This window comes from Rhinichthys klamathensis, unplaced genomic scaffold, assembly GCF_029890125.1.
Source record: "Rhinichthys klamathensis goyatoka isolate OS25496 unplaced genomic scaffold, OSU_Roscu_1.1 h1tg000037l_1, whole genome shotgun sequence".
In the NCBI taxonomy this organism is placed as follows: Eukaryota; Metazoa; Chordata; class Actinopteri; order Cypriniformes; family Leuciscidae; genus Rhinichthys; species Rhinichthys klamathensis.
In genome coordinates, this window is record NW_026606585.1 from 21,204 (window position 1) to 44,687 (window position 23,484).

Sequence of the window (23,484 nt, forward strand, 5' to 3'; positions counted from 1 at the left end):
GTTGTGCTGTACGTTTTTGATTCACTAAAAAGAACTGCCACATAAGAGACATTTGTTTGTGAATTAGACTATGGTCAAATTGTATATTGCAAGGTCAACTGATTAAAAAATGTTTTGCTATAAAAAGTATATAAAGCTTTATATGAGGTATAAAAATGTATTTTGAACAAACATATTACATGAACCTAGGTGAATACGGTATATGCTGTAAAAAATGTTTATTGCTAATTAATGGTACCTAATACATTAGCTAATGTTAACAAACTGACCCTGTTGTAAAAAATCGAAATGAAATTCATCTGATATGCATAAGGATTTACAACAACAACAAAAAAACAGGGACTTAACATGGCTGAACTACATTTATTTATTGGAATTGCATGTTTGTTAGATCAGGTAGCTTTTCCTTAAATCTCTGTACAAGTAATAATAAACATAAATCATAAACACTATATTATAAGTCTCTTTAGGACAAAATAGCTCTCTAATGTCCTAAGTGAACAGTGATTATTTTCATCATCATCATCATTAATAATAATAATAATACGTCAAATTCTTATCACAAAGAACAGTGCATAGACTAATTACTAATGGCTTTGTATAAGGTGCAAGGACATACACATTACATGGCGGATTTAGGCCTTTAAGCCACAGAATGTATTAAAACTTAAATGGATGCATCATGTCTCGAATCTGTTATTGCAGTGGGATTTGCAATTCTCAATCACTTCTCATGGAAGGTATAAACGTTTGTTTATTTGATGCTACTGTATGTTATTTAAGGCAATTCTCTAAGTGTTTGTTTGGCAAAGCAACAGTGTTCAATAAAATACCTGTTATTAGCCAGATACTTCAAATGCTATGCATACACAATGTCAAATTTAAAATATATATGTATGGTGCAACTGAGGGAATGTTGTGATGATATTATTCTAAGGCCGTCGGTATGCGAGTAGAAAGTTGCATTTAAACACTTTTTACTCAAACTAACACCACACAGACTAAAAGGACACAAATGTTAACATGTCTGAGAAAGATTGACTAGGTATGAATGTCACGGTGTGTGCGCTTGTTACTGGTTCATCACGTTGTTCATTTTGAGGTCTTTGAAAGCAAATACCCCGTCACAGCAATGGTTACAGCGGCAACAGGCATCCACCTGATCCATTTTCCCTGCAAAAACAAACATGACAAGAGATGACATCATCTGTAGCACCTCATCACCAATCAGAACATGTTTACAATCAAGGATGCACATGAGCCGAGAAGGGGACACAAAAGCCACAAGGACGGCACACAGACAAGGACAGCAGAATACACACGGTGCAGGACAAAGAGAGCCGGGATGCCTCAGAGCTACGCTGGAAAACTACACCCTACAAAATGGAGTTCGTCAGAAACACTTGTTAGTGTGCATCTTATAATACAAAGCGGACCTGTAGTAGGGAAACGGAAGCATTTTGCAAACGACCGGACAGCATTTTGTAGCTTAAGCAGAGAACTGTTTAGTGGTCATGCATAGCCCTGAGGATGATGGATGCTTAAGCAGAGGAATGAGACGGGACAGGAGCACTGTGTACCTTTCTACCACAATGGGCCCAAGCACCAATACAGCAAAGCCAGGACAAGGCCGATGGCTACGGCTAGGATGGGCTGCAATAAAGACAGCTAAAGGAGGGAAGGGAGGGATATTACTGAATGACTGTCTTATGTTTATGTGCGCTATTATTGGACTGGTAAATTTTACTATCATCAAGAAAAGGAAATCAAAAGGTGAAGCGTGTAATTCTTTCATTGTTAAAACCCTTCCCCTTTCCCAGTTCAATGTGCAGAGAAAACGCCACAGTTTGTTTAAATGCGACACGTCAACTTTTGGTTAAACCGATGCTGTAGGTGTGGGACAGTACCCCCTGTCTGTCAATGGCGTGGGTTGATGCAGCAACCCTTTGCCATCTCACAGTGGGTTATCAGCCTGGAAATTTGGAATTATTTAATATTATTTTATAGAAATAAATTAACAATTTAATAATTAAAACGTTGAAGAATTTTGTTCTTAAGTTACTGTAAAAATAAAATAAAATATTTGATTCACACATGAAACTGTCACAAAAATATTAAGACACTTCCTTCCTCATTTTTGTTTTGGTGGCATGTTCGAGAAATATTCAGCATGTATTTTATGTCGTCACATGGAATTTTGAGGGGAAAAAACCTTATGCATTTCCACTGAGGTGAAAACTGCATATTGCAACATTTTATTTACTCTTTTTATAGTGAGTGTTTTGGAGCCTGGATAGCCTTATTGGAAACAGTTTGGTGTTGTTATTGGCCACAGAAATTACACACTTCATCTTTAGGCTATACAAAATGTTGAAACAAATGTGGAAGTTTATTGTCAAACAAACGGTGCTATATTTTTCATCTCTGATTTCAAGGACAAACAACGCTTTCCTCTTGAACTGTCCCTATTGTCAGTGCCCCTGTTGTTGAACATAAGCGTTACATGGATTGAAAACTCACATAGTTGTCTTTGTCCTGCAGAAGCCTCAGGCGCTCTTGGCTCTGCTGCAGCTCTAGACTGATGGAGCCTTTCTCCTCCTCTACATTCTCATACTTCTCCCTGAGGCCTGACAGCTCTGACTGGATCTCCTCATACTGAGAAAGAAAAAGAGAGTAGAAACCTTTCATAAGGAGCAATGAGCCTAGTCAATAACACACACACACACACACACTGTGCATCCAGGGGCCAGGGCTTTTTTTAGGTGCAGAGCTCTTTTGTGACATGCCTGCTAATGAGTCTCAGGCAGTTCTACTTTCATTCTCAACTATGGTGGGAATAACCTCTTTCTGCAGTTCTTTGATCCTGCTATTGCCTTGCTCCAGCTGGCTAGTGTCTCTCTGGTGTTCCTCCTGCAGGACGCTCAGCCGTTTCTCCATGTCCACCTGCGTCTTCTCCAGGGTCTTGACCGTGTTGCTCAGGCTTGTGGTCTGTTTCTTGGAGCTGAGGCAGAATGCAGGTTCAGATTGCAGATCGATTACATCATTACATCACAAGTCTGCAAAAGGATATTTTTCCAATTTAAAAATGAAGTGTAAGGCTGTGTATTGAAAAAGATATAACGATTCGATTAATTTTCGAGTCAGAAGCACTAGATTTCAGTTGATTCTGATTTGATTAAATTCAATATTGATTCATTTGGATATACATCAGGTACAGTATGTCCATTTATCTTAAAGGGGAAACCAGCTGCAAAACTACAATATACTGTCAATTGGTAAATTTCTAAAATATTAAATGTTAAAATGAACAGTCCAAATTCAATTGCCATTTATTTTTAGATATAATAATCACTCAAACAGTAACAGAGTTGTATACGCACAATGAAATTGCACACAAGGCAGTTTTAAACCAACTTCTTAATGATTCAAGTATGTTTCCAGTCTAATTCTTAGTTGAAAAACATTTGGTCCTAACTTTTTTCATGACAGATTTATTCAAACATAAATCTCTACAGTGATCTGTCATGCCACATTAAAGAGCGTAAAAACCACAATTATAATTAAAGCTGCAAGCAGCATTTAGCGGTGTTCAAGCAGTTAAGGCCTTTAAGGCCGTTAAGCACAAAAGCATCAAAATACATTAAGTTTTATATAGCAAGCATCTAACCACTGAGATCATAGGTGGAATATACCATGTTTTAGCATGATTTACCATGATATATCACATTTCAGTGTTATTTTTCATTATTTACAATGTTCCAGTATGATTTACCATGAATCTAGCATGATTTAAAATTGTTTACCATGATATACCAAGTTCTAGTATGATTCACCATTATTTACCCTGTTCTAGCATGATTTACCACAATTGAACATATTCTAGTATGATTTAATATGATTCTAGCATGATTTACCATGTTATAGGATGATTTACCATGATATACCACATTCTAGAATGATTTACCGCAGGATTATAGCATGATTTGCCATGATACACCATGTAATAGTATTGTTTACAATGATTTACCATGTTTCTTCTTCAGAACCGGTGCCCAGTTAACCAATTCCCTGGAACCGTTAGTATGCCTGCTTAACGATTCCGCTTATCGGTTCCGCTCGTTGCAAATGTGTCATAACGTCACACACGCGCTGCGTTATTTTGATTCAGAACGCATCAAACATAACATCGAGGCAGAAGCGCTCGTTTGGTTATATTTCATGCGAAAAGACGAGAATATATGAGGTGCCGTCTAGGGCTTAAATCAAACTTCATTCACGCACACATATATGAAACACTTGCATATACACGTATACTAAGTAGTCAAACATACATGTATACTGCTGAATGCTCAAACAAATACATATGAAATGCACAACGACACACCTAAAGTCGCTCACGCATACATGCAAACTCTACACACACGAGATGCGCAAAACTCTCCAGGCACATACTCATATGAGACGCGCGCGCGCACACACAACTTAAACTGGAATGTCACTGTTTCTGTCACTGCGACTTCACGAACGGGTGAACACGCGCACGCACACACACATCACTTTTGAAGTAAAATTGAGGATGCAGTGCATGTAATGCATCGAGATATCAAATTGAACTGAATCGATAACATGATAATCGTAATCGAACCGAACCGTGAGACCATTGTAGGTTCACACCCCTAATACTCTGCGCTGTGTCAGCGAGTTAATAATTAACAAACAAAATAAGTTATAAGTTCAATAAGTTAATACAAACAAACAAATTTGTACTTATTCCCTCACCCAATGAGAATCGATAAGAGAATCAATAAGGAATCGAATCGAGAAGCAATATCGATAATGGAATTGGAATTGTTAAATTCTTGTCAATTCCCATCCCCAATCAAGTGTGTCAAAATGAAAGTGAGCCAATAAGTGGTCTTCTACTGCCCTCTGCTGGTCACACAAGTGCTTTTGCATTCATATGTAGACATATGCTTACACACACACACACGGGATATGTTATTGTGAAAATCTCTTTTAATGGTGTATAAGCATGCATTTAACATATTTCTTTGTGATGTAATAATATAAAACTATATTAAAACTAATAAAAAAATAGCTTTAAGCGTTTGTTTGTTAGCCAATGCTGAAAGCTGATAAAAAAGATTAAAAATGTCGGTAACACTTTACAATAAGGTTCATTTATTAAACAGTAGTTAATGTATTAATTAACATGAACCATGAGCAACACATTTGTTACTGTTTTTGTTCATCTTTGTTAACATTAGTTAATACAAATCCAGCTGTTCATTGTTAGTTCATGTTAGTTCACAGTGCATTAACTAATGTTAACAAGATTTTAATAAAGTATTTGTAAATGTTGAAATTAACATTAACAAAGATTAACAAATGCTGAAGGAGTATTGTTCATTCTTAGTTAATGTTAACTACATTAGTTAACATTAACTAAGAATTCGTCGCGGGGGGCGTTCCCGAGCCCCGTGACGATAGATTTGGATCAAGAACCCCGAGAGAACCTTACCTAGCGTGCAGAGACTTTCTGTTTTCGAGTTATGAGTGAATTTGTACTTGGGGGGCGTGGCCCAGCGTTATACTTTCGTATTTTAGCCTTCCTGTGACACAATTGTAAATAGTAATAAATAAAATAAATAAATGCAGTCCATAATACTCCAATAGATGAATTTGGACAAAATGTGATTGTAAATGTTAAAATAATGATTTAATAAAGTCTACATTTCAATTATATATAACAATATTAGGGAGTAGTATGATGAAATGACAGCAGGGGGCAGTAAAATACCACTTATTGGCTGTTATAGCCATCCAAAATGTTACAGCCATCCAATTTACACTATTATAGCCATTCAAATGAAGAAGTTCAACCTTTTCTGATAATTATTGATGTAGAGAGTCCAGAGAATTGTACTGCACTGGTTTTAAACATTATGATATGAAAAGTATACGATCATAGATGGAAAAGACAATTTACAGCCAATACAGGCAATTTACCATAGGAAATGTATGGTTTTAAAGCTTTTTAACAGTTATAGCGCCACCTATGGTCCGATCTCCATGAAACTTTGCATGCTTCCTCACCATGGTATGACACATATGCTCATCAATTTTTGTGAAGTTCTGAGTTTTCATTTATGATTTATAGGCTTTTGAGTGTATTTTGACACGCCCCCTTTACTAAATGACCCTGTTACAGTGAACCAAAGGGCAAAGTTCAACTTTTTTTTGATAATTATTGATCTAGAGATTCCATAGAATTGTCCTAGACCGGTCTGGTTCCGATCAGGCAAAAAACCAGAGACTAGTTCGCAAAAGTAGGTTTTGGACAAAATTGTCCATAACAAATTTTTTTTTGCTCAAATCGAGAATCCGAGATATACATCTTGTCCGTCTTGAGCCAAGGAACTTGATTCTAGGTCATACGGTCGATGAGTTATGGGCAATTTAGTACTTTTGGTTGCTGTAGCGCCACCTATGGGCCAATCAGGGTCATACTCTGATAGGTTCTCCCCAAACTGAGGCCCTAGCACCTGGCCAGGTTTCAAGTCTCTAGGCCTTACGGTTTGGGCTGCACGATGCGTTTTAGGTTTTTTTTTTTTTTCAAATAGCAATTACAATAGGTTTTCAGCACTTCGTGCTTGAACACCTAAAAAAAAAAATTATTCAAATGACAGAATTTGAAAGCTGAGACTTTGTTTCATATCAAAATTAATAAAGCACAAAGTTACAAGGTGCACTACAAATAATGTTTGGTGTATTTTTTTCATGCATCATCAGAAAAAAGCATAGACTAAAAGACTGATATTGGGATTTAAGAAACGATATTGGTTAATCAAAATGAAGATCGATTAAAACCCCAAAACTGATATTGTCCTAGTGAAGTGTGCCATTTTTTCATGTTTAAATGCTGATATTTAACTAGAAGTAAGCTTATAAGGATAGTTCAACCAAAACTGAAAATTCTGTCACTCTTTACTCACTCTCATGTTGTTCCAAACATGTTGTTGCAAGCATTGAAACCATACGATCTGCAAATCGTCATCCAAAGCACGCCTCCAAAACATGAGCGCGCACAGACCAGGAGCAAGACAATTTTATTGGATTACATCATGCGTCATTCACCGGCGAGAAAACTTTACAGTATAGTGAGTAACAGTACTACAATAACAAATGTAAACAACTGTTTGCCTGCCATTCTCACTCTGAATGCACACAGCATACGTGAAACGCGCTGATGACGTATGATGTCTGCATGAACAGGCTGCCTGCGCAGTGGAATGTAAACACACGTTGACTGATAGGGAACACATCTATCCTTTCATTCGGACCGAATGCAATGATTGAACGAACATTTTATGGTCCTACGCCTTCCACAGACGATATATATTTATAAAAATACATTTAGACCACTTAACATAGTGATTGCTATCAGGATATGAGGAGACTTTCAAACTGCATAACAAAAAAAAAATGCACCTTTAATGACATCAAACTTGCAACACAGTTTTCATCACAAATTTCAGTCTGTTACTCACACAAAAGGCCGAGTAAATAATGAAAATTTTCATTTTTGGCTGAACTACACCTTTAATTTCCCTGAGAACTTTAAACATTGCGGCTTAAAAAAAAAAGGTGTCTTTAGGCATCTTGACACAGCAACACTGACTCAACCAATAGCATGAGTTTAGGGGGGGGGTATTAGTTTGAAAACAATTTGGAATTACATTTGGTACTTCTAGTGGCACGGCAATGGCACACTTCACGTTTAGCTGTAGCTGACACCGCTTAATACAGACCTGTCCAGCTCTTTCTCCAGCTGCTGTTGTTTCTTCATTAGCTGTTCTTTCTCTGAGCGCAGGGTGTTGCTCTCACTCTGCAGGCTGATCTTCTCTTTCTGCTGTTTATCAGCCAGATGCTCTCTCTCTGACCTCAGAGACACACACTCCCTCCTCAGGCTCTCACAGTCCTTCTGCAGCCGCTCCAGCTCGCTCGCTGCGTCACACACACACACACAATTAAAAACATACCCAAAGACATGAACACAAATCACAGATATAGCACACACACACACACACACAACGGTGGAAGTGATGTGAGAAATGCGAGTCATCTTTAGAATATCTGTCGGATTACTGCAAACACTGCTGTAACTGTTGTTTGATGGACCTAGGGCTTGATTTGTAACCTCCACAAACACATTATTTTCCTCATTCATCAGGTTTCTGGGAAAAGAGGACAAGTTCCTCTAATAGATAATAAATGTGCAAAAAACATAAAAAAAGCCTTAATTTAATTGGGGGCAAAATACAGGAATTTAGCCTGGCGAGGCTAATGTTATGTGATTTTTATTTGATTTCATTTTAATATTATTTTTCCTCTAAATTTGTATCATTTATTTTTCAAGGAAATAACCTTTTAAAATGAACACTTTAACCAATGCATAATAATGTTTACATAATTTGTATTACTATTATTATAACAACATCAGAAATATTCAGATTTGTTCATGCTAATTTGATGTCATACAATTTAAGAGGTATGGATTTTTTGTATTTAAATGTACAGTCATTTATTTATGTATTATTATTTTTAACAACAACATAATAAAAAAATGTTCAAAATGGAAGTATAAATATTAATGAATTTGCATTTTGGTTTAGAAAAACACATGGATGAGAAGTGTTGACGTTCTCACATAATTTCATGATTTTTAGCAATTAAATGAAGCCGGTTTAAAATTCTGTAGGCCGGTCCAATCATCTGTGAGGGGAGAGGTGTGTGGGGTTGTGGGTACCTTGCTGTTTGGCAGCTCTGTCTCTCTGCTGGTTCTGCTGTTGTTGACTGGCCTGTACACTGTCAAGCTCACGCTCGTACTTGTTTGCGGCCAACTGCCATTTCTCCAGCTCAGAAGTTAGCGTCGCCAAGTTCCCCTTCAGCGCGCTGACCTCATGCTCTCGCTCGGCAGCCGTTTTCTCCATAGTGCGGCGCAACACCTGCACTTCCTCCTGAGCTGCGTGCGCCTCCTGTCTCATGCTGAAGACCACGCTGTCCTTCTGATCCCTGAGATTCTCCATGTCATCCTGCTGCTTCTGGAGCTGAGCTGAATACACATGTAGACAATTTGGTATAATACATTGTTGAGTAATAAAAACTTAAGACATACACACCCTCCTTCACTTACTCTGCAAGACCTTTATCTGTTTTGCTGACTCCTCTGCCTGCTGCTTATTGGCTTTTTTCTCCTCCTCCAATAGACCTGTAATACACAGCACAAGCCATCAGGGGGACCTATTGAGCATGACTGCCATTACAAATCATTTCAAATGTTCACAGGCTTACTCAAATATCCAAATAATCATCATCATCATCATCATCATGTGTAATTTAATATTTATTATTATTTAATCATGCATTTTACAAAGTTCAGTGCTGTTTTAGGATCAGTTTGGTCTCTCATATCCTAATGTATAAGACATTAGAGAGTAATCTGTGTGAGCTTACCTTGGAGTTCGCCACACTTGTGTTTGCCCGAGTTGGCCTGTTCATTGGCCTCCTGCAGTTCCTGGTTCAGGCGCTGGATGACCTTCTCAGACTCACTGGCCTCCACAGTGCTCCTGCTCAGCTCATCTGGATAAATGATTACATTATCTAATGGGAACTATTAAATGCATAATTAGACACTATTATGGTACTCTGCTGTCAGAGAATCACTCTTTCATCAACAGTTAATGGGTGATCTGTGTCTTTATCTCTGTATCAGCATCAATGAGTTGCATTTCGACTTAGCCGGATTCTTCTGCCCTCTGACGAAGTGCAAACCCAGTCTCCAAAGGTTAATTAAATCAGAATGAATCGCATGGTAATTTCCCTGGAGGTCAGAAAATGGGTCTATTCCATGAATTAATAACTTTACTCAGAATAGATCCATCCTAAAAACATAATGTCATCAGTAGGGTTTAAACTGGGATCTGCAAAAAGGATGGCTGGGGTTTCAATAAAGCTGCCATTTGAATAAATGTTTGAAAGGTTCTAATGTTATACAATGCCATTTCACAATAAATCAGAAAAGTTTTTGAACTTCTTTGAGAAAACATTCATGAAGATTTAACCTTTAAATAAAGATTCGTTGCTCTGCAAATGTTACAGTTTACTGGCTGCAATTTAGTTTGCCTAAACTTAGAAACAAACCTGCTCCTCTTGCTGAAAACCAGGCCATCTTATCAAATGCTCCAGAAAAATATGACCTCATCTTACAAACTCAAGGGTGTATACCATAAATGGGCATATCGAGGACATATCATTGCAATCAGAGAAACATAATTCCAAAAAATTGTACTTCACATGCCTTGGATGACTAAGCTAAAATATACTGAAATCCTGTGCAGGCGGCTAAGAGCAGAGAGGACGAAGGCATTAACGTTTCATGAGGTTCTGCGGTGGGTAATGTTTATGGATGCCATTCCGCATCAAAAACTCAATCTCTCAGCAGAGTACCAGGGCACATTGAAATGCTTTGGCCTAATTTATTTGTGAGTGTGTGGAAAAGGAAGACACAGTCAGACCAAAATATCTTCTGAAAACACTAGTATAAGCAGAAAGTATTAGCAGAGGCTGGAAACTGTCCCATCGCAACTAATGATAACAAAACACTGCCATGCATGATTACATTTGGGCATAATAAAATTATTTGTAAAATCGCTTGTTCAGAACAAAAGGTTTTATTCATTACGCTTGAACTGCTGATGAGCAGTTCTGAGGTATTTAGTTACAGACAGACATATAAAATGCATAGTTTACAGAAATTTCACTGAAACTAAACATTTTATTCCTCACGGTCTGTCATTTTTCCATGTTAAACTTAATAAAAATGCATTATTTTTAAATTAATGAATGCAATATTTTTTTACAAAAATATATCAAAGAGAATGAAATAAACGAATTGCTCACAAGTAACTCAATAAAGCTTTATACCCAGTGAGTCAAACAACCATTATTTTAGACACAGTACCATGACATACTCGAAGTATAATAATAAAAAAACAAGGTTTAATATCCTCTAAATGAATACTTATAGGGACAGTACAGCACTATATTTTGGTTCTGAATTCTTCAGCAAATAACAATTAAAAACTCAATAGCAATAAAGTGTTTTTACCTTTGATCAAAGACACTTTATTAATAGGATCTTTCAGCTTCTGCTCCTCCATTGTTTTCCCCACTGTGACAGAGCACGAGAGCAATTACGTTAATACCACTTTAAAATATGAACTTTAGACATTTTTTTTAGATATCCAAGTTTAGATATTTGATTGAATAGTAAAGAAATGTTAATATGAATTTCCAGGTGATGCCAATTATGACTCAGCTAGTTAATGAGGCGGAGAACTAAAATAAATTACAGTTTTCCAAAAAAAAGGCAACAGAACTGTGAGAAAATAAACACAAGCCTTAATCTTTTCCCGTTTTAAACGTCAAATTATAGCTCAAAACATAACGTCATGCCCGTTATATAATACAGCTTAGCATCATTGTATCAATTAGGAAGACTACTCATCGCCTTTACTTAAGTCTGAGGACTAAAAACAGATGCCATTACCTGTAAACTCGTGATGTCACGTTCTGTCGGTGCCGAAATAGAGCTGCAATATTCAGGCTTCTTTAACTATCGATTCGCTCTGGTGATGAGAACTGGACGAATCCATTCTGAAGGGCGGGGGACACCGACGCATCTAAATATCTTATCTGGGGGTTTCCTTGACAAAACAAGGCAGACACGGTAGAGTGGAGATGATGCAGATTACGCTATAAGAGAGCTGCTGAAGTATATTGAACTCTGAGGGGTCATTTTCTTTGTGGAAATTATTTGTAGGCCCCTTCTTGTGACCCCCTCCCCCCGCAGGTGATGGTCTGGAGGTCTCGCTCACATGGGCATACAAGCGTCCTGAGGCATCTAAAGAGAGGCTGCAGCTGCATGGTAGAATACACTCAGGCCCATTGTTTCACTCGTTAGGGCTTCTCTTGTGTAAAAACTGTTGACAATAGTGATCATTCGTGCTTGCATCAGTGCCAACCAAAGCACTGTGATTTCAGTAAACTATATTATCTGTTGGATGTCAAAATGTCAATCACTTTGACTGCCAAACCGATAATTTGAAGGTGTCTCGTCGATAGAAAACATGCAAAATACACCATGACCTCTAAAAGAAATGCTTGCATTTCTTGCCAGTAATGGTTTGTGGTCACTTATTTGTTTATTTATTTGTTTGTTTCTCCAGATGTAAACATATGGCTGATTTTGTGTGCTGGATTCTCAAATTTTACATTTCCAAGTCTCAAAATCTTTGATAAACAATATCTGCCGCTAAAATACTTGATCATGGTAAGTGACATTCTTTTAAATTGCCTGTGGGATATTTAAAACTTTTAGAATGGAAGTCTCACATTTGCATATTTGAACATATCATCATTGCATTGCTGTTTACTTTATTATAGGCCTGCTGCCTATAAAAACGTGCAACCTTGTTGTGCAGTTTTATAATTTACCTAAACAGGACATTAGATGTAGATTTATATAAAACTATGGATACTGTTACATTACACATAAGCATTGCATTTCCAGTGCCATCTCTTTAAATATCTCTATGAAATCATTATGTTTTCTTTTTCTCAATTTGACCAACCAAGGCTACTGATGTGGAAGTAAGAGAGTTTGCCATGCTCAGAGTTTGTATGGATCTTTCCTTTGTTGTCATGGTGATAGAGCAAACCTGTCTCATTCATAGTTCTTGCCCATGTAAGTTCTGACCGCACAAGATAGACTGAGAAAAATCACACACCATCACCAGCAGAAAATATTGAAGTCACCTTGTCCAGTGCCATCACGATAACCTTGAATCCTTAAAAGGGATGAGTCATGGTCATAAATCTCTGCGATGTAAGATCTACAGCTTTTAATGACAACAAAAAGAAGCTGCGTTTGTCCAAGATTTGGATCTAAAAATGGGTATTATGGGTGCCTGAATAATTCAGTGTTTTCTAGGCTAGATTAAGAAGATTAAGACTATTTCTCTTTCTCTTTTATCCTCTCTAACTTAATATTCATATTCACTTTTAAGGTTAAAAACGTTACATATAACGCATATAAATACATAAAAAATTTTTTTGCATGTCAGCACATGACTGACCTTCAACACTGAAATGTGGTTGAAATAATGTCATTTGTTGTTTCAACTATGAAAAAAACATTGAAACAACATTTTATGCTAGATGGTTTTAACAAGATCTGTACGTTAAACCGACAATGTCTTCAACAGCATACACTGCCTTTTAAATGATTAGCCTATTATGATCAGTAGGCTATTATTATTTTATTATATTTTGATCATATAAAACCTCTTCCAAAATAAAAAATTATGTGTTAAATACAATTATTATAATTATAGGGAAGGACACTATTGCACAAAAGCAGACTGTACATTAACCTGCAGCTACTGCCAAATAAAAGTGAATACGTGGCCGCCATGAAACATTAATTTGAGAATTAATTTATAATTCTACCTTTATATTATCTTAAAACTCTCTGCTAACAAAAACAGTCCATTACAATGTACAAAATAATCGGCCTAGCAACAAGATGACGAGAGTCTGTTCTGTTGAGTGATACAAGAAACATGAAAATTAGCGCCAGTTTGGGACACTCTAAAAGGCTTAACGTTAGAAAAAAAAAACGCTTAACTTGACTTAATGTAAGACAGTGGCATTAACAGACCAAACTCAGTAAACAGCTTATTAATAAAGCATACTATACAGAAAAGCAGATGAACCCAGAATATGAACGCAACGCGGTTACCGTAATTGCACATTAAGCATTTTTCTCCCATAGAAAACCATTACAAAGAAAACGCTTAATGTACTAAGACAGTGATATTAACAGACTAAATTCAGTAAACACCTAATTAATAAACCATATGTACAGAAAAGCAGATGAGCCCAGAATATGAATGCAATGCGTTACACGTTAAGCGTTTTCCTCCCATAGAAACAGCTATAAATAATGCTTAATGTGGCTTAATAGGCTACTAAGACAGTGATATGAAAAGAGCAAATTCTGTACACACCTTATTAATAAACCATTGAATTACACACGTTAAACATTATGCAACGTTAAGCGTTTTCTTTATAATGATTTTTTAAATGGGAGGAAAACATGGGTAATTAAACGCGTTGGTATTCATATTCATATTCTGGGCTCATCTGCTTTTAGTTAGTGTGGTGTTTGCTGAGTTTGGTCAGTTAATATCACTGTCTTAGTACATTAAGCCACATTAAGAGTTTTCCTTAACATTTTCTATGGCAGGAAAACGTTTCACGTGTAATTAAATGTGTTGTGTTCATATTTCGGGCTCCTCATCTGCTTTTCTGTACATAGTATACTTTATTAGTATGATGTGCACTGAGTTTGGTCTTTTAATATCTCTGTCTTAGTAGCCTACATTAAGCGTTTTAGAATGCCCCGCCAGTTTCAGTTACCCGGATGAGCGGACTGCATGGACGACGACCAATCGACCAATCAGAACCGAGTATTCCAGACTGAGTGCCGTGTAATGAAATAAAGTAATTAAGGATATAACATGACTAAACCAGCATGATATTGTTTGTATATCCAGCACAAAGCCAGACTAATGCCAGCTGCGTGAGGCTGTTAGACCCTGCAGGAAAACGCACTCGGTGCTGTGAGAGTCAGTGACGCAGAAAGTAGATGTGTGAGTAAAGTTTGTTTCGAAGGCGGACAGGTAAACTGTCCCGGTAAGAAGGCAGCGCCGCAGGCTCCTGCTGAGAAGTGTGAGATAAAAGCAGATGGCAGGAAAAATGGAACAGGAGGGGGTTGCTGCCTTTTCACCGCAAAAATCCGGGGCCATAGCAGAAGGTCAGCATGAGGTGTGTTAGACCCTATAGCAGCAGTTTGCATGGACTCGACCACTGCTTTACCTTAGTACACGGAGAACATCACAACAAACGCATGCAACGTTTTTCTTTACTATTAAGATGTAAAGGTATGACGCACTTTGCATTTTCATCTGTTTATTGTTCAGACTGATGTTCAGAAAACTTCTTGTGCACTTCAGTGTGTAAGACCATCATTCAAATGAACACCTCCAGAATCAGACGTGCCATGGTAGAGGTTTATCTCTAGTCATTGTCATGCTGCAGGTTATTGTGATAATGAGTTACTGATGTTATAATTGTAGATATAGCGGTATACTGATTATGATACTGAGGGTATTAAACACTTACATGAATAATTGTACAGCATTCTTTCAGCATTACCTCACTATAGTTATACTGTCTGTACTATAAATTCTTAAGGGGTGCTAAATTCATCTATTAGTCCTAATATATTCCACCTGAAAAGGGACGGCATATAGATCTAGCAATTATGAGATCATAATATAAAAATGTTCTGTGCAGTACATCAGTTTCCGAAGCTTAAAAAAGGTATTTTTCTTGCTATACATTTTAAGCACTTAAAATTTATAGATTTGAAGGTGCTTAATACTGGAAGTTTGTTAATTATTGAAACCGCAGTCGAATCTAGATCTATATGAATATCTAGCTGATCATTTAAAGCCAAAGAGTATATTTATGGAGTTCCTGAATCTATGTTGTATAGTCCTGGAATACATAAATAGTATTAAGCACTGTACATTTATGGTTTGTTTTGTATGCTCCGTATTCACATTATTACTGTCAGTTACCCATCAAGGCTGACAAACAGTTTTGCACCACTTTGGCAGTCATATAACAGTTCTTGTAATTGGCAGATCAGTCTGCGGACTCCATTACAGATGAATGAGATGGTGATTTTTGTACTGTAAAAAAAAACAAAAAACATCAAGCCACAGTCATTTCTGTTTCACAGTCTTTTCTCTTCTGCCATATCTGCCTTTTCGATTCATATATTTCTAACCACAGTACTTGTATCCAGTCAGTGAAGTGCTTTGAAAAGCCCACCAGAATGGTGGTCTATTAAAAGGCAATCTCACATTTTTTTTGTCCCTATTTCATAGGCTTCCAAGTCCTGGTCCTGGAAAGCCGTGATATGTCCAGGTTTTGGCTCCAGCCTGGGTTTTAACACCTGATGAATCAGGTAATCTCATCCTCTGACTGTAAGAAGTTAGGTTAAGACAGTGATAAGGGGAGGATTTAGTGCCAGGCAGGAGGAAGACCAAGAGGACAATGCAGCCATCCAGAATCAGAACTAGCAATCCTTTCTACGCTGGTCTTTTGCTGGTTTTACAGCACCGCCATCACTCCTCACACGCTGTTCTTGTCTGGGAGCTCAGCCTCGGGGGTGCGGGGGAAGTAGACGGTGGTCTTGTGCTCTTCGTAACGGTCAATGTGCTTGAGGTGGACGACCATGTGCAGGGCGTAAGCCAACACAAGTAGCAGAATCAGAGATGTGATTAGGCCCATCAAGATGGCTGGAGTGAAGAAAGTCGCACAGTCACTTGCTGAAGCAAACTTGTTGGACTGGACATTAAAGGCCTGGATCTGAAAAAGAAAAAGTTCTAAAATAAATGTTTTCTGTCTGAGAAAGTTATACAAAATTTATTGTGAACCTATACATGAACTAGATCTGGGTCTGTTGACTGATAGAAATGTCTTAACCCCTTATTTACACTGCACACGTCTGCGGCGCATTACGGCTCCGGCGAGGTTTTGTTCTGTCCTCCACGCGGTGCCAACTCACACCAGGATCGTATCAGAAGAGAAGTGACTGGATGCGCGAGACCACAAGATTTGCATATCCAACGTTGTTTTTCTTGATATTTCATGTTTTTTCTTGATTTTGGGGTTCTACAATGGTTAAGTTGGCTAAATGGTTATGTTTTGTCCGGTTTCATTGTGTTTATTGTTGTGTTTATTGCTATGTCCTACTTTGTTGTGCTGTAGCCTACAGACAAAGTTAAGGAACTTAAAAGTCCAGTTATGAAGGACAAGGATAAAAGATTTGTATGTTTTAGTCTTTTAAAATAAATCCTCAGTTATCTTGTATCTATATTTCACACACAGTGCCTTTGAGCAGAAGGAGAACACTGGCATTTGGACGCGGCATCCGTCAAAAATAGACTAGGCGCCTATCTTTAGCGAAGCAGCGAGGAGAGCCACTTCTGGGACACTTCTGAAACGTGCCGCGACGCGGCTGGAATAAACCATAGACTAAAAAAACACAAGAATTGACTAGAGTGCCCTCGATGAGCTCCGGTGGCCGTGTCAAAGCCGTAATGCGCCGCAGACGTGTGCAGTGTAAATAAGGGGTTAAGAAATACAAAAATGTATTTTTAAAAATAGCATTTTCTATAAATTAACCTTTCCAATTACAATAATATCAGCAAAAACCACAGAGACTCTCTGAAATACTTAATTTCAGTAAACTTTTTTTAAAAAATGAAGCACTTTTCATGGCAGCTACCTGAAAATCTGTGAAAGTGATGTGCCAGTTTGCCGAGCTGTCAGTGTGGGAGCTGGGCACCAGTAGGGTGTCGTATTTCTGTAAGCTGCTGACATGCTGGCAGTGGTAAGAATAGGTGGCGGGGGCATAGACCTCCGTGGCATTGAACGTGGCCTCATGAGTCCAGTTGTAGTGGATGTGAACACTGTCCAGAGTGAACCAGTTCTGGCTTACTGATTCGTAGAATGTGTTGGACATCTGAAGCCTTCAGAAAACAGACAAGAGGAAGTTATTAACAACTGAATGTAATTATCAGCCCGTGAGGTTTTGTGTAAGCTTCTAAAGGATACGTCAAGATGAGTGTAGAAGTAAAAGAGTGTTTACCTGATGACAAGTCCCCTGATGTCTTCCAAATCGCCCAAATGCAACGATAGCCTATAAAAATGCAAGATTGTCATATAGATACATATATATATATATATATATAATAACGTTCAAATGTTTGGAGTCCATAAGATTTTTTTTTTATAATTATAAGATTTTTAAATTTATAATTTGTTCACCAAGGCTGCATTTATTTGTAAAATATTACAATTTAAAATAACTGTTTTAAATTTGTATATATTTTAAAATGTAATTTTAACATTGAACAGTATACTGCTTAATATTTTTGTGGGAACTGGGATGCATTTCTTTCTGGATTCTTTGATAAAGAAAGTTTAAAAGAACAACATGTATTTGAATTTTTTTTAAATTATCTTTGAAAATGTCTTTACTGTCACTTTTTTTGATCAAGTTAATGCATCCTTGCTGATTAAGACTATTAATTTATTTTTAAAAAAATCTTACTGACCCCCAATTTCCATCGGTACAACATACATTTAGTGGCTTCAGAGCCTCACATAAAATGTATTAAATTATCTGTAAATATTCAGTATTCACAAACATGAATTTAGCGGTATGTATGATGTCAGTTCACCTCCAAAGTGTTGAAATACTTTTTAAATTTTGAAGAATATAGCTATTATTTGATTCTTTCTTTTAAATAAATGCACTTGGTTTGATATTTTGTTAATTGTTTTGTTGTATAACAAGATTGTATTTTAATATACAATATAAAGTCTAAAAACACCTTTTGGGGCCACTGTATATACTACAAAATGCTACTGAATCTGTGGCAGGAAGAGTTTTCAAGAATACTTACGTAGCCTTCTCCTTTGTACAAACAGAGCCTTTGGTGTCTACTTGTGCATTGGGTCCAAACACCCTCTCTGTGAGATCCAGGAATGTGTTGTTCCTATATCGAATAGCCAGTCTCTTGGCTTTGAAGAGGATGCATATCTTGCCGTTGTAAGCTACAGTCAGTGGGGAGTAGGGTCCCGAGCTGGTAGACTCTAGTAACTTCCGCTTGGTTCTGGGCTGGGCATGCAGATGCCACCCGTAAGGCTGTTTGAAAATGATAACAAGACAAACTAAGCGATGATGTATGGAACATGTGCATTATTGATGGGCTTCTCTGATCTCAAATGTTTTCTTATAAAAGGAAACACTCAGGCTTAAGATAGCAGATGACAGATATTTCCTAATATGTGAGTTCTAAATCCATTACTGTGTTATTGGTCTTGTAGGATGCTGGGTGAATTAAGGCAGAGATGTTGCTTATGGAAGCCAAGGTCACATTGACTATCAGGGAAAATGCAATACCTGCAGTATTCTTCTGAGTGGGTTTTCAGCTGCAGGCGAATAGCTCTCCTCGTGTGAGGCACTTGGACTCTCAACATGTTCTCCAGCTGCATCACAAATTGTTGAAATAGGACAATGGGGGAGATGGCATGGTGAGTTCTTTCAGCACAGAGAATCACTATATTTTTAAGCACACAAAGTGAATATGCAAAAAAAAAGTTTTCATTTCTGCGGTATAAAAGTATACATTTAAAAAGAGATCTAAGAGATAAAACTTATAGGACATTACAATCAGCACAATATGCAATAGAACCACACTAGTATATTGTTTATTTCAATCCGAGATAATATTCCATTTGCATTAGCTTCTAATAAACTGTTGTCATTATACAACATCTAGTTCCAGTTCACGAATTTGATTGGCGGTGGGGATTATTCAGTGACTATTTGTACGGGTTAAATCATTACACCAGTGGGTGGTGATATAAGTGATTCATTTAATCATTTTTCCGGCAACTGATTTGCTCAAAAACAGTTTTATTCAGAAATTGTTTTCGTTAGTAAGTCATTGAATTGTTCATTCAACCAATTCGTTCAAAATACTGTTTCATTCAGGAATAAAATTCCACTGCTGTATGTTATTCGGAGACATAACTGCTGTATTTTCGCTAGTGGAGCAAATATAGTTAACTTAAAGTCCCCCTGTGGTGAAAATCAAGATTTGAATGTTGTTTATATGTCTATGTGGTTTTTTAAATATGCTTTAAGACAAGCCATGTGCAAATTCATAAGTCAACACCATTGCTGAGTATTTTCTCTTTAAAACCGCAGTGATCTAAAGACCGTCTCAAAAACGGTTTGAAATCGCTGGTGTTTCTGACGTCACAAACTACCTTGTAACCAATCACGACAACGTGTGATCATCAACGAGTGGCTCTCTGAGCTGGTGTAAGTGGGCGGAGGCGGGGCTAATTTACATATTCAGAGAACCGCCTATACTAAATGAGGCAAGGGTGTACACTAAGTTACATTCAAGCTATTTTAAGGCATTTTTTTGTGTCATTTTAGTGATCATGATGATCAAGATGAGTTTTAAGGGATAAAATGATTGACTACAGGCCAGGGGACTGTAAAATATTGTGTCTAAAATTTAAATTACGCTATATTAACTTCTTGTTTATTAAAATGTAGCATAAAACTGTTTCATTCGACCTGGCAGCTTACACAATGCTCAATAATGCAATGTAAATAAATAGATAAACAAGTTTTACTTTGCACTGTTGTGCACAAAGTTAACAGAAATGACAAACTCACACTCAGCAGAAAATTTGATTACTTAAAAGAAGCTGAAGGCAAACCCAAAAAGCATAACTGCCATTAAAGTAATAGATACTGACCTGTTCTAATTCTCACAGCTTGATATGGTGGGACCTCCGAGCTGGGATGGAAAAACAAAGCAAAACAAAAACTGGGTTGATCTCTTTGTGTCAGGCTGTGGCCTACTTATCAACCTCTAAGACAGATTTCCCATAGATCCACTCAGCTTGATGCACCAGTCATGCATGACCACAAGTCTGACATCTTCAGGCCAGATTAGTGTCTCAGGAGATGACAAGACATTTAGTCGAATGTCATGATTCTCACGTGCTTAGCACCTTGAGTCCATCAACAAAGTGGGGGCTAAAAATGACTTAATGGCACCTTGCGTGTACATGCGCACATGTATATTTATCTTGTGTCACCTCATCCCTCACGCTGGAACTTGCTGGATTATCCTAAGATGAACCATTTATACGTCTAATCACAGAGATAATGAGCTTGGCGGACGATCTCCTAAAACCTTATTAAGAATCTGCTGCCCTATCTGGGAGAAGGTTTCCTGCTGTGTGAATGTGTTGACATCCAGGGCTGGATCTAGATTCAGGCCTGTTCACCTGCAGCAAAGTCAGCAGGGTGTGTGATTGTGAACGAGAGCATCAGATGACCCTGGCTCACTCTCTTTAGGTTCATCTCTTACGTACTACACCACCCCACCCACCTCTACTACACTGGAATTTAGTGCTTAGAGCTTTGTGATCATGTAAGAGATTAAAGAATACAACTAAACATCAGACTTGTGGGGAAAATAAACAGATTATTGCATGGAGCATTCATTCAGTTCTTAAGTGTGATATGAGCATTGAATCAACAGTGATTTGGCACATTGACTCATAAAGCCCTTATAATCCAATCAAATGCAGGTGCGAAAACCAAACAAATGACATATGAAGAGCTTGTACAGTTGTTGTACAGTTTTTTTCTTCTTTCCGGGTAGTTCTGCTAAAAAATAAGAACAATGTAAGCACAGCAAATATGGTCTACACGGCCCTGCTGAGGAGTGTGTGTGCACGAGGAGTGACTCTCGCCTTTGTTCTAATGCCAGTTTACCGAGGTCAGCAGCTGAGGACTGCGCTGCTGTCATTGGTTATGGCTGGACACAGTAGCCTAAGTGCTGAATTGAGCATTTATGTAATGAAAAGCAGCGCTCACACTATGTCTTCACCTCACTGGCGCTTTCAGAGCTCAATATCATCTTTTGCATATATAGATTATCGGTTTAGCATACAGATTAGCACAGTACACTAGCACACACTAACACAGTACTCTACAAACACAACAATGCTTTAAAATAGATTTGTCTGTTAAATGTTAATAAGATTATAGCCTTTGGTCTAATTCCACTTGCTGCCATTCTTGACTGTCTGTTTTGGTCTGCAAAGGCACTGACCCTGAGAAACTTGAGGAGGGTTGTAAACCACTCAACACTTTTTACTCCTAAAACACATTTCTGGACTAACAAGATCCCCAATGTTTTAACAGCCTGCAATGCTGCTCTTATCCCTATAAATCCTAAGCTTTAGATTCTATCTAGGGAGGGATGGGCAAGTTGGTAGGTTGGGTTGTTTACCATAGCTGCAGTTTACAGAAAGAAAGAAAGAAAGACATTCAATCTCAATCATATAATTCACATAGAGTATTATTCGCATATAAAGGCGTCAATAATTCTAGGAGAGGTAACGTATATATAAACACAAAAGAATAACCACTTCTTTAAATGTAATTTTAGCTCTTTGATCAAATTAAAAATAACAAAAACCTCAATTTGGATCTTATTCATATCAAACAATTACAATATTAAAAAAGAAATATATCATGTGACAAATCAGGCATCATCCAGGCAAAAAGATAATGTTTTAGTTTGCTGATGTTTAACTTAATATATACAGTAGACACTTTACAAATCTCATTTAAAATATACAAAAAAAAGTAGTTATTAGATTATACACACACAAAAAACCACTGTAAAATTTAAAATGGGTATTTTTTTGAGACATTTTTGTGAAACTTTTTTGGAAATTTGAACTAATTCTATCCTGTGTGGTGAGCAATAGATTACTCATAACTAGTATTCTATTTTTGCCCACTCTCAAATACAATAACATAAGATAAGTCAATCATTTGTAAATACATAAATGTAACTAAATCAACATATTTATGCTATTCCAGCTTTGATATGAGTAAAGGAATTCAGCAACTGTATAACAATAAACTGAGTATATTCAAAGAGCCAGAGCCATCTGAATCTCACTTCTTTCTTTTGTTTCTTGGAGTAGCATCTGTAAACTGACTCCTACAGACACTGGATAGGGTCTGCCTGCTGTCCCATTGTCATAGCCATGTTTGAATGTCTTGTACTTACAGAGAAGAAAAACTGCAGCAAAACCACAACACTCTGAATCTAGAGCCCACGTACGTCAAATTCATTTGAGTTCCACGAATGCTCTTTCAGCATTTTCCTAATAAAGCGCATTTTCTTGGTGTCTCTTGCCCACTGTAAAAGACTAAGACAGTGCATCAGCTGCACAGCATCACTGCCCCATTCCCCCTCCCCACGCTAGAGCTGAAAGCGCAGCTCTTACCTCCTGTCCAGGATCGCAGGCACTTGATCGAAGGGCAAAGACAGAGAGATAAACACACACAGTAACAGGGAAAAAAACAGGAAAAGCTTGTGTTTAGCCATTGAGACAATCTGACGAGACTGCCAGAGATGAGGTCTGCTTCATAATCTGCTCTGAACGCACATCCCTAAACCTGGGCTCTCTGACGGGCGGCCCGAGCAGCCAATCAGCGGGCAGGGGGGAGATAATCGTGCGTCATTCGCCTCACAGCCTTCATTCTTGCAGCCTTTCTCTCCCCCCACACCCTCACCCTCTCTCCCTCTCTCTCTCTCACACACACACACACACGCACTGTTCTGCCCCTCCCCTATCATTTTTCTCTCTCTTCTGCACCCT

The 23,484-nt window shown here is 37.7% G+C and overlaps 2 protein-coding genes across 3 annotated transcripts; both read right to left on the bottom strand.

The window, feature by feature from the left end:
• Positions 1 to 353: 353 nt before the first annotated feature.
• On the bottom strand, positions 354 to 11,705 carry slmapb (sarcolemma associated protein b). Of its 2 annotated transcripts, XM_056246392.1 has the most exons (10): positions 11,612 to 11,704; positions 11,171 to 11,233; positions 9,517 to 9,642; positions 9,197 to 9,271; positions 8,810 to 9,115; positions 7,812 to 8,007; positions 2,842 to 3,001; positions 2,521 to 2,655; positions 1,581 to 1,668; positions 1,084 to 1,173 (listed from the first exon to the last, which is right to left on the bottom strand). In XM_056246392.1, the coding sequence occupies exons 2-9, from the start codon at positions 11,220 to 11,222 to the stop codon at positions 1,585 to 1,587; spliced, it is 1,134 nt and encodes a 377-aa protein (XP_056102367.1). In that variant the 5' UTR covers positions 11,223 to 11,233; positions 11,612 to 11,704; the 3' UTR covers positions 1,084 to 1,173; positions 1,581 to 1,584. The 2 variants fall into 2 exon arrangements, with proteins under 2 accessions (XP_056102368.1, XP_056102367.1); XM_056246393.1 differs by lacking the exon at positions 1,581 to 1,668 and having other exon boundaries at positions 354 to 1,173; positions 11,612 to 11,705.
• A 3,277-nt stretch (positions 11,706 to 14,982) lies between these two features.
• On the bottom strand, positions 14,983 to 23,312 carry atp6ap1lb (ATPase H+ transporting accessory protein 1 like b). The gene is made up of 7 exons (XM_056246396.1): positions 23,110 to 23,312; positions 20,548 to 20,588; positions 19,172 to 19,257; positions 18,672 to 18,913; positions 17,852 to 17,902; positions 17,489 to 17,732; positions 14,983 to 16,566 (listed from the first exon to the last, which is right to left on the bottom strand). Exons 1-7 carry the CDS (start codon positions 23,208 to 23,210, stop codon positions 16,330 to 16,332), a joined length of 1,002 nt encoding a protein of 333 aa, XP_056102371.1. The 5' UTR covers positions 23,211 to 23,312; the 3' UTR covers positions 14,983 to 16,329.
• Positions 23,313 to 23,484: the final 172 nt, after the last annotated feature.

What these genes read in the sequence shown, in the direction of transcription:
- slmapb (XM_056246392.1), bottom strand. Translation starts at nt 11,222, where the DNA reads ATGGAGGAGCAGAAGCTGAAAGATCCTATTAATAAAGTGTCTTTGATC. An exon ending in CTGGAGAAAGAGCTGGACAG is followed by an intron (nt 3,002 to 7,811) that starts GTCTGTATTAAG and finishes ATTCTGCCTCAG; the next exon opens with CTCCAAGAAACAGACCACAA. An exon ending in TCAAAGAACTGCAGAAAGAG is followed by an intron (nt 2,656 to 2,841) that starts GTTATTCCCACC and finishes TTTCTTTCTCAG; the next exon opens with TATGAGGAGATCCAGTCAGA.
- atp6ap1lb (XM_056246396.1), bottom strand. Translation starts at nt 23,210, where the DNA reads ATGGCTAAACACAAGCTTTTCCTGTTTTTTTCCCTGTTACTGTGTGTG. An exon ending in AGCTGTGAGAATTAGAACAG is followed by an intron (nt 19,258 to 20,547) that starts GTCAGTATCTAT and finishes TTTGTGATGCAG; the next exon opens with CTGGAGAACATGTTGAGAGT. An exon ending in ATCAGGGGACTTGTCATCAG is followed by an intron (nt 17,733 to 17,851) that starts GTAAACACTCTT and finishes TGTTTTCTGAAG; the next exon opens with GCTTCAGATGTCCAACACAT.